At 41.4% G+C, this 17,490-nt stretch overlaps 1 protein-coding gene across 4 annotated transcripts in view; it reads right to left on the bottom strand.

The window, feature by feature from the left end:
- USP25 (ubiquitin specific peptidase 25) overlaps positions 1-17,490 on the bottom strand; it is a 93,657-nt gene that overhangs the window by 55,380 nt on the left and 20,787 nt on the right. For all 4 annotated transcript variants that reach the window (XR_013231889.1, XM_077342415.1, XM_077342416.1 and 1 more), the window contains exons 4-7: positions 10,012-10,089; positions 8,768-8,912; positions 4,456-4,579; positions 2,307-2,469 (exon numbers count right to left, since the gene is read on the bottom strand). Coding sequence is in view for 3 of the 4 variants with exons in the window: in XM_077342415.1 (XP_077198530.1) it covers positions 2,307-2,469; positions 4,456-4,579; positions 8,768-8,912; positions 10,012-10,089 (510 nt within the window). In the remaining variant the exon portion in view is untranslated. The remainder of the gene's footprint in view (positions 1-2,306; positions 2,470-4,455; positions 4,580-8,767; positions 8,913-10,011; positions 10,090-17,490) is intronic.

Here is a 17,490-nt window from a genome sequence, read left to right as displayed (position 1 = left end):
CTGTGATGGCTATTTGAAACATAATCTATTTTGGCTGTCAGACAAGCCTATTCATTTAGAAATATATTGAGCACACAATTCTGTACAGTTAATACAAAACTGTAATAACCAAAATATTTAAATGTCTGGATTGGAGTCTGTTTTGAATTTTTCATGATATATGATATAGATTGTGGTTGTTAGAATATCTCAATAAACTTATGTTCATAATTAATAGGAGATTTCTAATGAATTTCCAAGGTTCGGTTCTAGGACATGTACTAGAAACTGAAAGCTATAATAAAAACAGACTTTGAAAAAAGTACTGAATCAGGATCTTCGCTGTGTATGAGAGAAGCAATTATGAGACAATCGTTGCTAAATTCATATTTGAATGCCTATCAGTGCCGGTGGGGGGGGGGAGAAGATCATTTGAGTAATCTAAGAGCTGTAGGTTAGACCTACAAGTTAAGAAAGTCTTAATAATGTAGACCCAAGAATAAATATCTATTAACGTGTTTATCCTTATGAGACCCACAGTATAAGATCATTTATTGGTGTCACATAACATCAAAGCAGTTGAGTAAAATCTGTAATACAGATATTTATAGATGTTGGAAGTGTCAAAATGGGGAAAAAGTATTGTGAACCTATGTGGCAGGAGTATAGAGTATAGAGAAGCATAATATTGTTGGTTCTGTTAGATTATCACAAAAACAACAGAATTCCAACTGGATTTTTAAAAATTCCCTACATATATCCTTAAATAATTTAGGGTGGATTATTAAATTGGGAAATAAGACTTTTAAAGTTGAATATGCTAATTGCTACAAATATTGTCTGGAATTGACTTCAGAGTGATAATTTGAAATTAGGAACTTATTAGGAACATGTAGAGCCTCTTGTGGCGCAGGGTGGTAAGGCAGCAGAAATGCTGTCTGAAGCTGTCTGCCCATGAGGCTGGGAGTTCAATCCCAGCAGCCAGCTCAAGGTTGACTCAGCCTTCCATCCTTCCGATGTCGGTAAAATGAGTACCCAGCTTGCTGGGGGGTAAACGGTAATGACTGGGAAAGGCACTGGTAAACCACCCCGTATTGAGTCTGCCATGAAAACGCTAGAGGGCGTCACCCCAAGGGTCAGACATGACCCGGTCCTTGCACATTGGATACCTTTACCTTTTTTAGGAACATGTACTGTAGCACAGTGGTCCCCAACCTTTTTATCACCGGGGACCACTCAACGCTGGGGACCACTCAACGCCTTTTACTGAGGCCCGGTGGGGGGGTAGTTTACTCCTCTACTCTCAACCACTGCCCTAATGCTCTCTGATCGCTATGGTAATGTTTAAACATCCCTTCAAAATAAGATACAGACACGCCACAACAATGAACATAAGGAACATTTTATTTTCATGGAAATTTAACTCATGACAATGGCAAATCAATGGGAACCCTGAGCTTGTTTCTCCGCAACAAGTGATGGGAGACAATGACACCCGAAGTGTGTTGTAAAGGGCCAGAGGGGGTGAAGTAAAGGGCCGGGGGGGGAGAGGGCATCCTTCGGGGGCCATCTCCAATTAGTCGAAGGACCACATGTGGTCCGCGGCCCACAGGTTGGGGATCGCTACGGTAGCAGATAAAGCAAAAAAAAAACAATGGGTCTCTTAGAAAAAGATTGTTGAGAAGAAAACCTCTGGAACTCTGGTGACAGCTGTATTATTCAATGAGTGTATTTGCCATTTCTTATTGAAAGAATTTGAAAATATCAAATATACAAAAGTAATGGCAGGAACAGATTTGTATGGGACTAAAAGGCACAGAATTGCCCCGCACAAAATTTTTAAATGTGCAAGTAGTATAAAGCAAAACATAATATTTAAAGGGTGTTTAGCTATTAAAGGCCTGAAATATAAACTGTTTATTTCATGAACCTTCTTAAAAACATCAGTGCAGCAAACCTGTATCTTCTAGAAACAAGGACCAACCATTGAAAAAGGTCCTATTCCTAGTAATTATTAGATTATTTTATCTGCCAAGGCAATGGCATCCAACATAATCAGACATAACAGGCTACACTACAGGCAAGTTGACATGACAACTGTCGCAATAATATTAGCTAAACAACAAAATTCACTATCATTACAGCATGTTTCTGTTCTAAAAAACAGATTTCCCTGACATGAACGTTAAAAATATACACACTGGGAAACTACAGTATAAGGTTTCATTTTTTTTTGTGAACTTATACAATACTGCACATTTTCTGCTTCACATTCTTTTGCTACATATATCATTTTATCTTTAAGAAAAATTAATGAATGCATTTACCTGAATTACTGCACTGAACCAGCACGTATTCCCAACATTTTTTAATCCCACTGGGCAATTATCTTGACGTTTTCTATCATAAGGGTTTGGAGAGTCACTCCACACTTCTGGATGTGTTCTTTTCAGACTTGCCTTATTTTCTGCTATGCTGGCTTCTAAAACTCTTAGAAAGTAGTAATGCAAAGAAAGAACATGTTATACTAGCATTATACAGAACTGCTTAAAAAGTCAGTATCCTTTGCAGTGGTCCCCCAACCCCCGGTCCGGGGACCGGTACAGGGCCGCAGATCAGTTGGTACCGGGCTGCGGCTCCTCCTCGTCCTCCTCCCCGGCTGCTGCCTTGGGGGCTGCCCAGCCACTCTGCTGCCGGATCACCTTTGGTGTTCTCTGGCGGCCACCATAGCTGAGGCTCTCCTTCAGCACGGCACTACGCAGCTGCTGCTGGCAGCGCCCCCCAGTGGGCGGCAGGAAGTCAGGGGTGCCAGCGGGAAAGCAAGCATAGCAGGAGCTCAGGCAGCGGCGGCGACATTCCTTGGCAAAAGACTACCCCCCCGGACCTCAGTAAAATTGTCCAGCGTTGACCAGTCCCCAGTGGTAAAAAGGTTGGGGACCACTGCTTTATAGGATGCTGACTAGGTTAGGGGTCTGCAAAACCAGAGATAAATATATGTCAGTAGGTAACCAAACAAAGAAATGAAGAAACTAAATAAACAAAATGAAATCTTTTAAGTTCAGGTATACAGAAGAGGTACATGGGATAACAGAATATCAAATATACGAAAGTAATGGCAGGAACAGATTTGTATGGGACTAAAAGGCACAGAATTGCCCCGCACAGAATTGTGTCAGCAACCAGATTACCATGGAAAAGCCTAATGCAGGGAGCTCTAGTTTCGATTTCCAGATCATCTTTTTTTCTCATTGGTAATATTATGTCAGCCACTGTTTTTCATCCTAACCAAAGGGAAAGAAATTTCTTTGGCCTCTGTTCCAAAAAAACTTTAACATTGTTGCTTCTAGTTGAATAATAGACCTAGTATGATGGGAAAACTTATTGTGGAGAGGAAAACCATGCTGCTACTGCTCAGATACAGCATCATATTGATTCACATATTCCATGACTGAGACCTGGCACTGAAAACAGTAGACCCAGCCCTGATAAGGCTGGGAACCAGCACAGCTACGGAAATAAACACTTGCAAGCTTTTCATGACCTGGACCCATATGTCTCCTATACAGGCAGAATACTCACGTAGCAAAGCAATCCCTTTCCAGCTGTCTCATCTTCATAAATAGTGTGACTCCAGCCACAAATCAGGCTTTTTCTCAGGCTGAGAAACAGTTTCCCTGAGGCTATTTGCAAGACCCTGACCCATTCAGAAAAGCCTACACAAATTGGCCATACTCCTATATTCTGTGGATGTTTACAATGCTTCAGTTTCCACGACTCTTGTACAGAAGTCAGACAGGGTGACTTCATGATGTTGCAGCTGTACGGTAATGAATGTATAGTTTGGAACATCATTTATACAGACTGTTTAATCAGCCACATGTATTTAACTGTCATACCTATTAATAAGTGAAAACACAAGCAGATTTTATGTTTTAAACCTGATGATAGATGCTTCCAAACACCCACACACAAAAGGGGTTTTTTTAAAGACAAAAATAAATTTTGAGTGTTGCAACAAGCTACAAGTGAAAAGGAGAACAGCTGCCTGTTTTCAAGAGATCATCTTACTGGACTGCAATGCTTCCAAAGCTATCCAGTTTTCTGGGAAGCATTTTTAGGCTTCATTAGTAATGACCCAGAAAAGCATGCCAGTGTTTACATAGATATGTATCACATAGATATGTACACAACCCAGAACTGCTAAACCAATGGACACTGGTACATCTTTTCCACATATTTTCATCATGAGGATGGCATAAAATTCTGGGATGCAAAATGAGAATTGGGCCTTTTTAACACAGGTAAGGACATTAATAAAGGATGTGAGATGTGGATTGAAGAAACTGATTTCCAATATATTGGACACAATGAACTAAAGTAACACTTAAGGAAATAATGAAACCAGCTACAACTGGAATTTACTTTTCCTTTGCAAAACCAACCTGATTTTAATTATTACACAAGTTATCTGATTACCTGCTAATGGCTTGCTCTTCATCTGTTATTCCTGTCTCCCTAAATGCCCTGTTTGATTCTTCCAAACTGAGGGCAATGGCCCTCTGAAGATCATCTTTATCGTCTCCTGTGAGATCAATTACATCTGAAAAGCAAATGTATTTTTCTTAAAGTGAATACAGTGAAGTCATTCTATTTAATTTTAATTATATTTACATACCACTCTCTCCAATATAAAATCAGTTTAAACAATTAAAAAAGTCATTGTAAAAATATATCCATTTCATACAGAGCTTTTTAAAGGTGATCCTTATAATTGATGCTTTGACATATCTAAATATTGGAAATTTGCTTTTATGCATTATTATTCCCAAAAGAGCTCATGTTAACAGAAACTATTCTCAGACAGAGGAGTAAAGCGTTTGAAGTAACCAAAAGCATAGCATCAGCATTGTTTCCTTTTGAACAGCTAATTTAGTATCCCACTCCTGATAATCTTTTTAGCCTCCAACTTTTCCCATACATGGTGTTTCTATAACTGAAACATAATAAATATATTACTTCAGTGGAAAACAGATCTATTTAGGTGCAAAACAGTTTCATTACTACCGCTATTGTCTGTACATTAACGTAAACAGATATTAAACATTGCAGTTTTCTTCCATAAATACTTAACTCAGGAACATTTATAAGTGATTTCAAATTCCGTTTCTTCATTATATAGTAGATTCTGGATTATAACTGGGTATGGCCACATGCCAAAAAATTCATTTGGTTCATAGCATTCTCAAGCTGAACCCCTGAATTAGTCAGTTTAAGCTGGTTGGTTTCACTCTTCTGCTTAGAGGCAGTGTGGGGGGGGGACAGACCTCTGGTAGCCATTTAACAGCAGTTCTGAAAAGGATTCCATTTAATCTTGAAGAGGCAGAAAATGAAACAGACTGTTTAAATGGCTCCCAGCCATGTAAACCTAATTGCTGATGGGCAAACCTGACAAGTTGTTAAGTTTAAATAGCTGACAACCATTTCAGTGGTTCCTTTCAGTCCACTTGCAAGGGGATGTGAAACAGATGGTTTAAATGGCCACAGCCATTTAAGCTTAACAGCTGACAGTGGACCAAACCCCCAAACAGGACAAAAGGCCACAGTTCAGAGGTCATGACCCAAATCAATTTTTTGACAAAGTCTGGCTAATGAACTGGCTGGTGCCCAACCACAAAGATAATTATTCTGAATTTTGGATATTAACATTTAAAAAGCCAACGAAGTGTCACATCATAAAACCAAGATGAACTAATGACACAAAATGAGAAACAATCAGTCTATCCTTAACACAAGTGGAGAAAAATTATTGTCCTCCTACCAAATGCAAATAATTTTTATAAATTAATCTGGGGAGGAAATTCTATAAATGGGTTTCCATCACTGAAAAGGGTTTACTATTAAAAAGCCAATACTTATTGAAAGTTATAATAGATTCATACAATCATCTGCATGAAGGTCACAAATAATTAGATGGCTGTTCTAATCATGTGGGAAAGTTTTCATGTGGCTACATGAGCTAAGCAGCACCAAATTCTCATGACTCAGGAATTCAATAAATGTTTTTTGAATGGTCAGGCACCACATAATCAAAATCTGATGACTATTTTTTTACAGACTACTAGAAGAACTCTCTAACCCTCTGGAACTAGCACACAAATTTAATCAGCTGCTACCACATACTGCTTGCCCGTTTTATCCTCTGGATTTTCCAAGGATTTATTCTTTCATTTCCTTTATTTTAGCAAGGGTATCATCACAGCAGACCAACAATAGCACCAATTGTTAAACAAGCAGAATGTGCCAAAATAATTCAAGGTCATGTTGTACTAGTTATGCATATACATTTTTTCCATGTCTTGTTCCAAAAAACAAGTTTTGCAGCACTCTAGAAAAAAAACAATAACCACAATCTCACACCTGTCATATTCTATTGCTAACAGCAAAACCATAGCTATCTGTGATGACTACAGACATTATATAGCCTTGTTGATTATTTAAGTTTGCAGTGATATATTAACATTTAAAGTTTTGGCATATATTTTAAAAGCCACCTTGTAAATCACGATTTTTCAGTTGTTGTGGTTAGACAAGGATCTGTGAAGCTGCCATGGAAGCTTGATTAGTGACCTTGGACCAGTTACACTTTCTCAGCCTGAACTACCTCACAGGGTTCTCATAAGGATAAAGTAGAGAGGACAAGCTACTTTGTCCAGTGAATTAATCCCAAAGAATATATATGAAATAAAATTCTGGGTGAACAATAAATTTTGGTTTTAATACTTGCCTTAAACCATATCATGTAATATTCATATTTGATGATAATTTCTTACACTTAAATACTGTTGGATAAACAACATTCAACAGTGCTACCTTCCTATTATAGTTGAAATTTAAAGTTATGCAGCATTGTTACACCAAATTGTTACAGATTATGACGTAAAGAAAAAAATCTTAGATGTTTACATTTTTCCTTTAGGATATGATGATTTTATATACAAATAGCTAGTAGGATCTTTTGAAGCAGATAATTAATGGATTGTATAAACATGAGTCACAATCCAGTGACTATTTGCATTTTATTTATTGCAAGGCTTTATTCTATGAATCTGAGTCTACCAGACACCAAAACAAATTAGTGTGTTCTTCATGCATGTAGCTTTCTTACAAGAATACAATGAATCAGAAAATAACTGAACAGTTTTTCCTGGATAAGGAAATTTTAGAAACCTAGTTCTTACATGTTAACCTTTACCTCCAATAAATACCCCCACCAGAAGTAATCTTATAAATGTAAAATATCTTTAATCCGCTCCTATGGAGCGGATTAAATAAAAGACTAAGGGCTGGTGGGGAGGAGTTAGGGCTGGCTCTGTCTGGGATGAAAACTCGGAGGAGCGGCTCCTGATTCGCTCCTCCGAGTGGCAATCCAGGGCCAAGTGTCCAATTGGGAGGCACGCTCCTATTGGACAGTTGGCCCGTCTCCCAAACGCCGCTCCACACACTCCCGTCCTCCTGAGCCGCCATCCTGCCCGGATGGCCGCCAGGGAGGAGGCTCTCCCCACTTCTCTGCCCTCGGGGAAAACCGCTTCCCCGCCGCCCAGCGAGTCCCCTTCCCCGACTACCTTCCTCACTCCTGCCTTGCCGCCTCAATCCGCGCTTGCCGACGCTGCGGGACCACCTCCAACAACACCGCTGACCCGAGCAGCACGCCAACGAGCTGCCCGCCGCACTCCCACGTCGCCGCCAACATGGGGAGGCCGCCGCCGAGCCGCCGAGGGGCCGCTGCGCCCTCCAAAATGGCGCCCAACATGGACAAGGCACAGCCGAGCCGCCACCTGCCCTGGCACTTCGCTGGCAACATGAGGAGCCGGAGGCGAAGAGCCCGCCGACGAGCAGTGGAGCGCCGCCGAACATCACCGCCAACATGGGGAGCTCGCCGGCGAGCTGCCAATGGAGTGGCCCGCCCTCCAAAATGGCTGCCGGCCCGAAATGCCCGCCGACGAGCCCCCGCCCACCCTCACCCTTCCCCCGTGATATTAGGAGGCTGCTGACGAAACGCCACTGGAGCCCACAGCCTCCCATCTCACCTCCTCTTGCTGCCCGCTGAGACTACAATGACTCCGCAGAGCCGCCGCCTGCAGTCCACAATCGCCGCTCTTGCCGGTAAGCTGCCTTGACTCTTCCTGCCCTCGCCTCTTCCTCCATCTGCCTCTGAGATCCCTCCCATGTGGCAGATCGACCACCCCTCTCTCTCTTTCTACTCACTGCTAGCACACATTGTATTTTTCCTACAATGGGCTTTATTCCTAGTCTGTCAATAATAAGACAAAGGCAAACTCAAATAGGAACACGGTCCAGGATAGAGTAATGGAACATGTCTAACATGCCAACTTTTTCTCACCTCCATCGCCATTTCCTTAAACAAAAAAAGTATGAACAGCACCTATACATACTTTTACGTTAAGGGCTCCATGGAGCAATTGACAAATCATCACTGGAACACTTACACAGCCCTACAGTGTAGCAGGCAGTGTACGTTCTGGAAAATTAGTCAAATACATTATTCCATTAAACCCACTTTCTTCCATGAAACCTATATTTATAAATTTAAAAAAACATGAATGCAGAAGTGAAGAATGTTGCAAGTACTTTGGATCTCAGTTGGGAAGTGGAGTACAACTGAAGTAAAATAAGTAATGATGTCTAAGATTGGCAAACCAACAAGTTTTCCTCAATCTACATGTTGTTTGGTCAGTCCTTTCCATTATGCATAGAAAAAGACACTTACTTGTATCTGCTTGGCTGCCTACACTGATGTATCTGTCATTGCCAGGAAGTGCTGTTTGATAGTAGGTTGTTTCTTCTTGCTGAGGAATCTTAGCATTCTTTGCAGTGAGGAAAGCAACTGCTAGTTCCAAGTTTCCATTGCTATCCTTTAAATGTAAAAGACCAAAGTTGTCAGCAATTCATTTTCAAAGACCAGTAAATGTAAAATTTGAAAAACTTAATTCTTTAAAGTACAAATCATGTTACAAATGTACATACATCAAATTTAGTTTAGAATCGGTAAACACTAAATAGTTCAATTGAATTCAATGGGAGAGTTTTAAGCACAGAGTTTAATTTGACCACTTAAAATCAATCAAATGAAAAATGATTAATTTCATCTAATACTTAGGTTTTGGAGTAATTTTTGAACATACATATAAGTATTTAATGACAGGGAATTCATATTTATTGAACACACATATATTTGACACAGGGCATATTAATTTTTAGTTTTACTCCAATACTGCCTTCTCAAATACTGTATTATACTGTATTTTTCCATCTCTTCTCTGCGGGTAATAATTTGGTAACTCCCATGTAAAGGTTCTTAGAAGATGAAGCAAGTAAACCTCAGTGGAACAAACTATCAATTAAAGTGGTAGAAGGAGGTTTTGCTGTTTGTCCCCATTATCAAAACAGGAAGTAGTGTCAAGGCTTCGAGGGCGTAGAGGTGTGTTGACTAATTGGCAAAAATCATGCAACATTGAATAATCAGACATGTGGGCACAACAGTCAGTATTTCAAGTAAACTGAACAGACCATAATTTCACTAGTGCACAAATACGCTGAAATAAGTGAAGCACTGGACACAGGTAAATATGAAACGCACTACAGAATTTCTTGTCCATCTAAAACTCAACCAAGAGATAAACAGTCTGTGTTTACATCTAAAGCTACATCAGAGAACATAAATATGAACAGAAGAGAGGGGGGGGGAAACCTTACTTCTAACACCAGCAATTTTTTTATTTCTGCCAATTACATATGCATTCTAGTAAGTAAGCACAGTGGTTCTTCCTTCAAAGAAAAACATTTTAGTGACAGGTTTCATTATGGGTATTATTTACATTAATAATCTATGTATTAATCTTTCATTGTTATAGGACTGAAAGGAATTTTGTTGAGATTTGTATAAATGAAAGAAACTGTATAATAAAAGAAATGGGCAAATAAAAGTAGAATAAACTCTCCAAGGCACCATACCTTTAAAGCTTGCTGCAGCACTTGAGTATCATTGATACCAGTGATCTCTCTCAGCTGATTCAGGAACGTCTGCTGGTGCTAAAGAATTGAAAAGACAGTTAGCACTGCGGTTTCAGACATTTAGCTAGTGGTGGGAAATGCCACCAAGCTGTAGTCAACTTATGGTGAAAGGGAAAAGGCAAACAGAGATTGTTTGCCATTGCCAGCCTCTGTATAGGAGTCCTTGGTGGTCTCCCATTCATATACTACCCAGGGCCAACTATACTTAGTTTTCAAGATCTGACAAGAATGTGCTAGCCTGGGCTACATGGTTGTGTTAATATTTCTACAGACACCAAGTAGACGATAGTATATCATAATGAAAAAGGGCAAAAATACCTCAGATTATTCTACTGATCATTTTCTTGTGTTCTTTTCCTTTATTTCAAGATAGCTCATTAGCTTAGATTATAATTGCTAGGGTGGCCCCAAAATGAACTGAATGGACCCCAATGGTCCCCAGCCCAAATTAACCTGTTTGGCACATCTAGCCCCCTTTCTACCAGCAATGGCTTACCACAGTCAAGAGAAAGGGGGATAGAGACCACTCTGGAAGGGACTTTCCTTCTCCCAGATGCCAGGTTGCGATGGACAGGAAAGGTGGGGGGGGGGCATCCAAGAAAGGACCTCCTTTCCCTCTTTCTTCCAGCCACTACAGGAAAAAGGGGACCAGGATCATCCAAAAAGATTTAAATGGCTGCCAACCATTTATATCTAACAGGTGAGCAGCAGACTGTGTGCTGCTCAGCTATTAGGTTAAAATGGCTACCTTTTAAGGGGGAGCAAAGCAAAAGGGTCACATGGATTGCAGCCATTTAAAGCTAACAGCTCAGCTGATCTGTCATGGAGCTGTTAGGTTTCAATGGCTATAAGCCACTGAACCCTTTTGGAAGGGGCGCAAGGGTTAGCTGCCAGCTGGCCATTTTGACCTAACAGCAGATTGCTGGGCCCAATGCCATAGGCTTAAATGGTTGGCCCCAAACTTTCCTTGCATAGAACATTTAGGGAGTTGTCATTCATTCAATATCATCTTTCTTTTGAGTATATCAGGGATTTCATATTTAGATGGTCAATCATATACTGAAAACAGTGGAGTGAATCATACTAAAAATTCAATAAAATAAAAACTACCTTTATGAGGATGCAAGAGTAACAACAAACAGTACTATCCTCTTCAACATTAGAATTTTAGACATAGATAGATGCAGTACAAGATTTCTAAGGTGCATGTGTCTAAAACAGAAGTTGAATACTATGACAACACATTATGAAATCTGGATTTTATCTGTCCTATTAGGAGAAATGTCTGAAATTGTACAGTACTTAATAAAATGCACTGAGCATGCTATGAATCCATTTTCTGATCTACTAAAATTTGTGTACAAAGAAATTGCTGTTACTTTGCAATGAAAACTGTTTAGAAGGAAAATTATCACACTTTTGTAAAACAAACAAAACACAGTTATTACGTATAAATACACTCAGCATTGCCGGCAATCCCCACTGTCTGCTGCCTCTCTGACAGCTGGCATTATAATTTTTATAAAAAATAATCAATGGCATTGCATCATTCCCAGGGAAAGCCTGAAAGTGAAGTCACTGTAGATACTGTAGGAATCCCTAGACTCTGAATTTACCACAAAGCAATTCCTAGAGCATTGTGCTTTCATTTCCAGGTTTTCCCCAGAAGTGATGTAATGCTGTCGTGCCAATGGCACCTCGTATCAACCCCACCCCCAACATCCCACCCCATTTATATCCCACCTTTCATTCACCATGAAAGTCAAGGCCACTTTCTTAAGGTTTCCTTAGGCATCCAGAAGACGCACTGGACTTACTTATATGCAACAAGAAGCCTGCCTCATATGCACTCCAACCGCCCCCTAGCTACCTGTCAGAACTTAGGTTCTAAAAAGGATTCAAGGAAACAGGTCTCAGTTTCTCTGGAACCTTCGGACTCCTTTTAGAATATAAATGCATGATTGGCATGTGCTTTATAAATTAACCTTTGCATCTAGCAATGCTATCCAAATGATAAATCCTATTCGCTTTTTCAAAATGAAGTTTCTTAAGAAGAAAAAATTAGTTTAGGAAATATCAATCATCTGAACAGATAAGCTGTCAAGTAACCGACAGATCAATATTGTCATAGCATAAGGACATCCAATAGTGTTTGATTTTCTGAGCTGATTCAGCTCTTCACTTTCTGCTGCCAACCAAACTCTGATTATAGCTGTGGTCTGTCTAATGCAGACATTTATCCCCTCAGCTCTGGACAAACACCAAACTTTCCCACACAGGCTGCCAAAAAAGCCTCAATGGATGTTAACCATTTCCGTTTAGACACAGCATGAACCTAATTCAGAACAGAGGTAGAACATACTCTAATGCTTTCAGGATCTGAATGCCAACTCATCTAGTCTTGCATAAAGGTAACAAAAAATGACAGAAATATCATCTTTGGAAATTCTGAAGCCACAAGGAAAAAATAGAAATTTCTGGAAAATTGAAATATATGCAAACCTAGATTTTTAGATAACAATAAAAAACCTCACAGCATAAAAAATAAACTCATTTTGTATTATTCAGCAAAACCATAGATAACAGAAAAGAGAGTTGACCTTACCTGAAACTGTTGTTCATTGACATCTTTTGTGCACACACATTGGGATTGCATATGCGTGGGCCCAACATAGAAGACTTTCCCAAGTAAAGTAGAGGGTGTTGACACCCTCTAGACCGCTCATATGTCCATCTTCCTGACAGACACACCACATGTTCTATGAATGGAATGCCCCCTTTCTCCCCATTTTCCATTTTGTAGAGCAGTACCATATCAGGATGATAGTGAGCAAGATTACCTTTGGAGATGGGGAGCTCCTCAGTTGAAAAGGGAGTGCAGAATCTCCCTTCCAAATTGGGCCTCTTTTCTTTTTGCTGCTCTGCAATTCTCTCTAATGGCACCTGGTTACGAATTGCAGTGGATGTAGACACAGCAGGTTCACCATCCTGTAAGTCTGACAACTGCCACTACCTGTCTAGCTATCAACTGTGATGATGCGGCCTTGCCGTTCCTTGGACCCCTATAGAAGACAAAGACCGTCTCTTTCTAAACTGTTTTGTTCTAAGTAGGATAATAAGGTTTGCTTCAAATCTAAGGAGTAGCACCTCCATCCCAGCTCAGAGGAGGCTTAAGAAAAATATACCAGTAGGATAGTCTCTTGGGAAATATGTAATTTAGAACTTTTGAGCAGATATCCACACTGGGGCCAAAGAGCACCCACTCTGGAAAAAAATGGAAGCACAGGAAATCCATTCTCAACACTGCCAACTCTCCCATCTGTCTTGCAGAGGTCATGGCCACCAAGGAGGCCACCTTCATGGAAAGAAGCCCTAAAGTTGCAAAGTTCATAGGTTTGAACAGTCGGCCCAAGAGGGCCAAAAGTACCACTGGTAGAGACTATTGTGGAACTACCCTAGGATTCAGTAGGAAACTTTTCTTTAAGCCCTTCAAGATGCACTGAACTAGTTTATATGAGAAAACTGAAGACTCTTGGACTTCTGTATGAAAAGCAGCTACTGCCACAAGGTGCATTCTTGCTAATGCCAATGAAAGGCCCTTCTCCACCAAAGATAGCAAATGCTCTAGGATTTCACTTAAAGAGAAGTGGCAGATCCCACTGTCCCTTGACCAGGTCTCAAATCACATCCATTTCAGATTATATGCATATATGTGGTCAAATTTTTCCCAGACTGAGCTAGGACCTCTCTTACTTCCCTGGAGAAGGGTTTCGGTATGGGACAATTCTCCAGGCAATTATCTGGTGCCACCCAGGATCCAACTGATCGGGTGACATGAATCTATCAAGCCTGGGGAAGGATCATAACTTGGTCCCTCACCAGTCTGAGTAAATTCATGTAACAATGCTGGCAGGGCCATCTCAATGCTATTAGGATGGCACTGGAATGATCTAGATTATGGATTCCCAAACTGGGTGGTACACACCCCTTGGGGGTGGTGGAAGGTTCCAGGAGGCGGTAAGAAATTTTGGAAGAATAGGAGGGCAGCCATCTAACTCTTCCTGCTGCAGTGGCATTTTCCTAGTGAATGTTATTCCAAGGTAGCTTGCCATTCCCTGCCTCTGGATAGTAGTGACCCTAGAATTCTTTTGTGGTCTCCCATCCAAGTGCTGACCATAGCCAACTCTGCTTAGCTTCCAGAAAAAAACAACAGCTTAAGAAGGTGGGCTGGGTGGGATCAAATTCCTACTTATGTCCTTCCCCTCCTCTGCTTGTTCCTGGTCATGGAATTTTCTATTGCTTGCTTCTCTTTCTTTCCCCATATTTCTCTCCTCTGTGAGGAACCAAAGTGGCTTTTACAAAGAATTTTTTTTTTCCAGACTAAAATATGGCCACCGCACAACAACCAAAAAAGAAGTGTGAGCAATATTGTGAATTTTGAATTTGCAGTAGACCTAACACCAGGAAATGGAGGGGGTTCATATGTGTGGGGGTACTAGGGATGTAGCCTGGGAGCCAAGGGGACAGCAGACCAAAAGTTTTAGAACCACTTATCTAGCTGAAGCTTCTGTACCACCCATGGGAGCAACAGGAAGGGTTGGAATATACAGAGTAGGGGGCTTTACCATATGAATTGGAATGCATCCCCTAGAGACCCTTCTATCCCTTTCTCCTAGGAAACAAAATTTGGACCCCTTGTGGAACTGGCAGAGGCAAAGAGGTCTCCCCAAGTATTGATGGCCTCCTGTAGATAGTAAAATCAATTTGTAGGAAAGCCCCCCCCCTGCTCATCCTCTGCATTGAGTCTTCCTGTGATGTGCAGCACCCTAAAATCTGGTCCTAATCAGAGCACCTCCTCCCAAGTTTGAAGAGCTTCTCTGCACAGGGAGTGGGAGGAGGCACCCTTTTTTATTCACATAAAACACAGTTGAGGTGTGTCCATTCTGACAAGAACCAGCTTCTCAGCAACCACACCTGCAAACCTTGTCAGGGCAAACCGAATAACTCTAAGTTCCAACAGATTAATATGAAATTCTCTGCCTGGTTGATCCCAAAGCCCTTGGCTTGACTGACCTTCACAATGTGCATTCCAAACAGATAGGGAGGCATCCATAGCTAGGATTATCTGGGGGATCCAGATGCCAAAGGGTACTCCTTTAAATAGATTTGAATTCTTTAGCCACCAATGTAGAGACTGACCAACATCCCTCTGAATGGAAAGCTTTGTAAAGAGGCTATGTCTACTGGCATTGAACCATCTGAGGAACCATACCTGCAATGTTCTCATGCGTCACTTGGTATATGGCACAACCACCACTGTCAAGGACATGAGTCCCAGTAAGCACTGAAGGAAGTGGACAGATCACCAACAGTTCCAGTCCAACTGCTGTACCATGGAACTGATTACCATTCCCTCATCTTTAAGAAGGAATGTGGAGGCAGTCCTGGAGTCTAGAACAGCTCCAATAAACTTTGCTGATAGAGATTGAACTAACTTAGACTTCTCCCTGTTCATATAAGTGTGGGGTCGGAGCAGGCTACTAGGACGTGAGACACATGGGTTTCAAGAACATAATGGGAGGGACCCTCAAAGAGCCAATCATCAAGTTAAGGGGAAATGGTAATGCTGGCCTCTACCACTGCCACAATGCATTTAGTTAACAACCTGGGGGGCGTAGCCAATCCAAATGGCAGAACAATGTACTGAAAGACCTCTGAACCCCTACAGCAGGGCTGAACCCCTACGTTTGCTGACAGGGGCTCATGGGAATTGTAGTCCATTAATATCTGGAAGACCACAGGTTGACTACCCCTGCCCTATGGAACTGAAAAAATTTCTTATGTGGTTCCCAGATTGTAATAAGAAATTTTTTCAGTCTAGACAGCATCTAGGTAAAGGTATCCCCTGTGCAAGCACCATGTAATGTCTGACCCTTGGGGTGATGCCCTCCAGCGTTTTAATGGCAGACACAATACGGGGTGGTTTGCCAGTGCCTTCCCCAGTCATTACCGTTTACCCCCCAGCAAGCTGGATACTCATTTTACCGACATCAGAAGGATAGAAGGCTGAGTCAACCTTGAGCCGGCTGCTGGGATTGAACTCCCAGCCTCATGGACAGAGCTTTCAGACTGCATGTCTGCTGCCTTACCACTCTGTGCCACAAGAGGCTCTATGATTCTATAAATATAAATAAATATGCAGCTCTGTCTCCCCGGTGAAAGTTTTTAAGTATTTGTTTTTAAAGAGAAACTTAAAATAAATTTAATAACCGTTGGGGTCTAGGCAGGTAGCAGTGTTGGTCTGAAACAACAGAAAAGCATCCTAAAAAGCAGAGACATCACCCTGCCAACAAAATTGCATTTAGTCAAGGCCATGGTATTCCCAGTTGCAGTATATGGCTGTGAAAGTTGGACTATAAGGAAGGCCAAGCTTCAAAGAATTGAGGCTTTTGAACTCTGGTGCTGGAGAAGACTCTTGTGAGTCCCTTGGACTGCAAGGCGAACAAACCGGTCAGTCCTAGAGGAGAACAGCCCTGACTGCTCCTTAGAAGGCCAGATCTTGAAGATGAAACTGAAATACTTTGGCTACCTCATGAGAAGGAAGGACTCCCTGGAGAAGAGCCTAATGCTGGGAGCGGTTGAGGGCAAAAGAAGAAGGGGATGACAGAGAATGAGGTGGATGGATGGAGTCACTGAAGCAGTCTGTGCAAACTTAAATGGACTTCGAGAAATGGTAGAGGACATGAAAGCCTGGAGGATCATTGTCCATGGGGTCGCGATGGGTAGGGCATGACTTTGCACCTAACAACACCAACAATATGAAAGTATGCATCCTTGAGATCAAGGATGGCAAACCAGTTGTTTAGTGATACAAATTCAACTACCGCTAAGAGAGTAACCCTTCAGAATTTTGCATCAAAATTTATTGAATGCTCAATGGAATGGGGGAGAAGGAGGGTGGTCTGCCCATAGGACCTGTGGTGCATCTGGTGGGAAAGTGGATGCATGCACAGTCTTGGGGGCATCAGTGCTTCCAACTGGAGCTTACTTGGAAAAGTCTTCCGCAGTAGGTGTGCACATGTGCCATCCTAATGTGGGACTGCACTACAAGACGGAACATGAATTAGTATAGTACTAATTATAAAAGACCACTGAAGCCAAAAGGTATTTCTTGCCAGTAACATTGGGTTCACATAAAAAGTCAACTACTGCTGCAAGTCAGAAACTATGAGAATAGAAAAATTTGTTTAATATGTTCTAAATACAATCCCAGCAGCCGGCTCAAAGTTGACTCGGGCAAGCACTATGTGGTAGCAGCTGATTAAATTTCATCCTTCCGAGGTCGGTAAAATGAGTACTCAGCTGGCTGGGGGGGGGGGGGTTAAACGGTAATGACCGGGGAAGGCACTGGCAATCCAC

Source organism: Paroedura picta, chromosome 6 (genome assembly GCF_049243985.1).
Source record: "Paroedura picta isolate Pp20150507F chromosome 6, Ppicta_v3.0, whole genome shotgun sequence".
Taxonomy (NCBI): Eukaryota; Metazoa; Chordata; class Lepidosauria; order Squamata; family Gekkonidae; genus Paroedura; species Paroedura picta.
The sequence above is the reverse complement of the archived record's forward strand: the minus strand, read 5'-3'. Positions and strand labels throughout refer to the sequence as shown.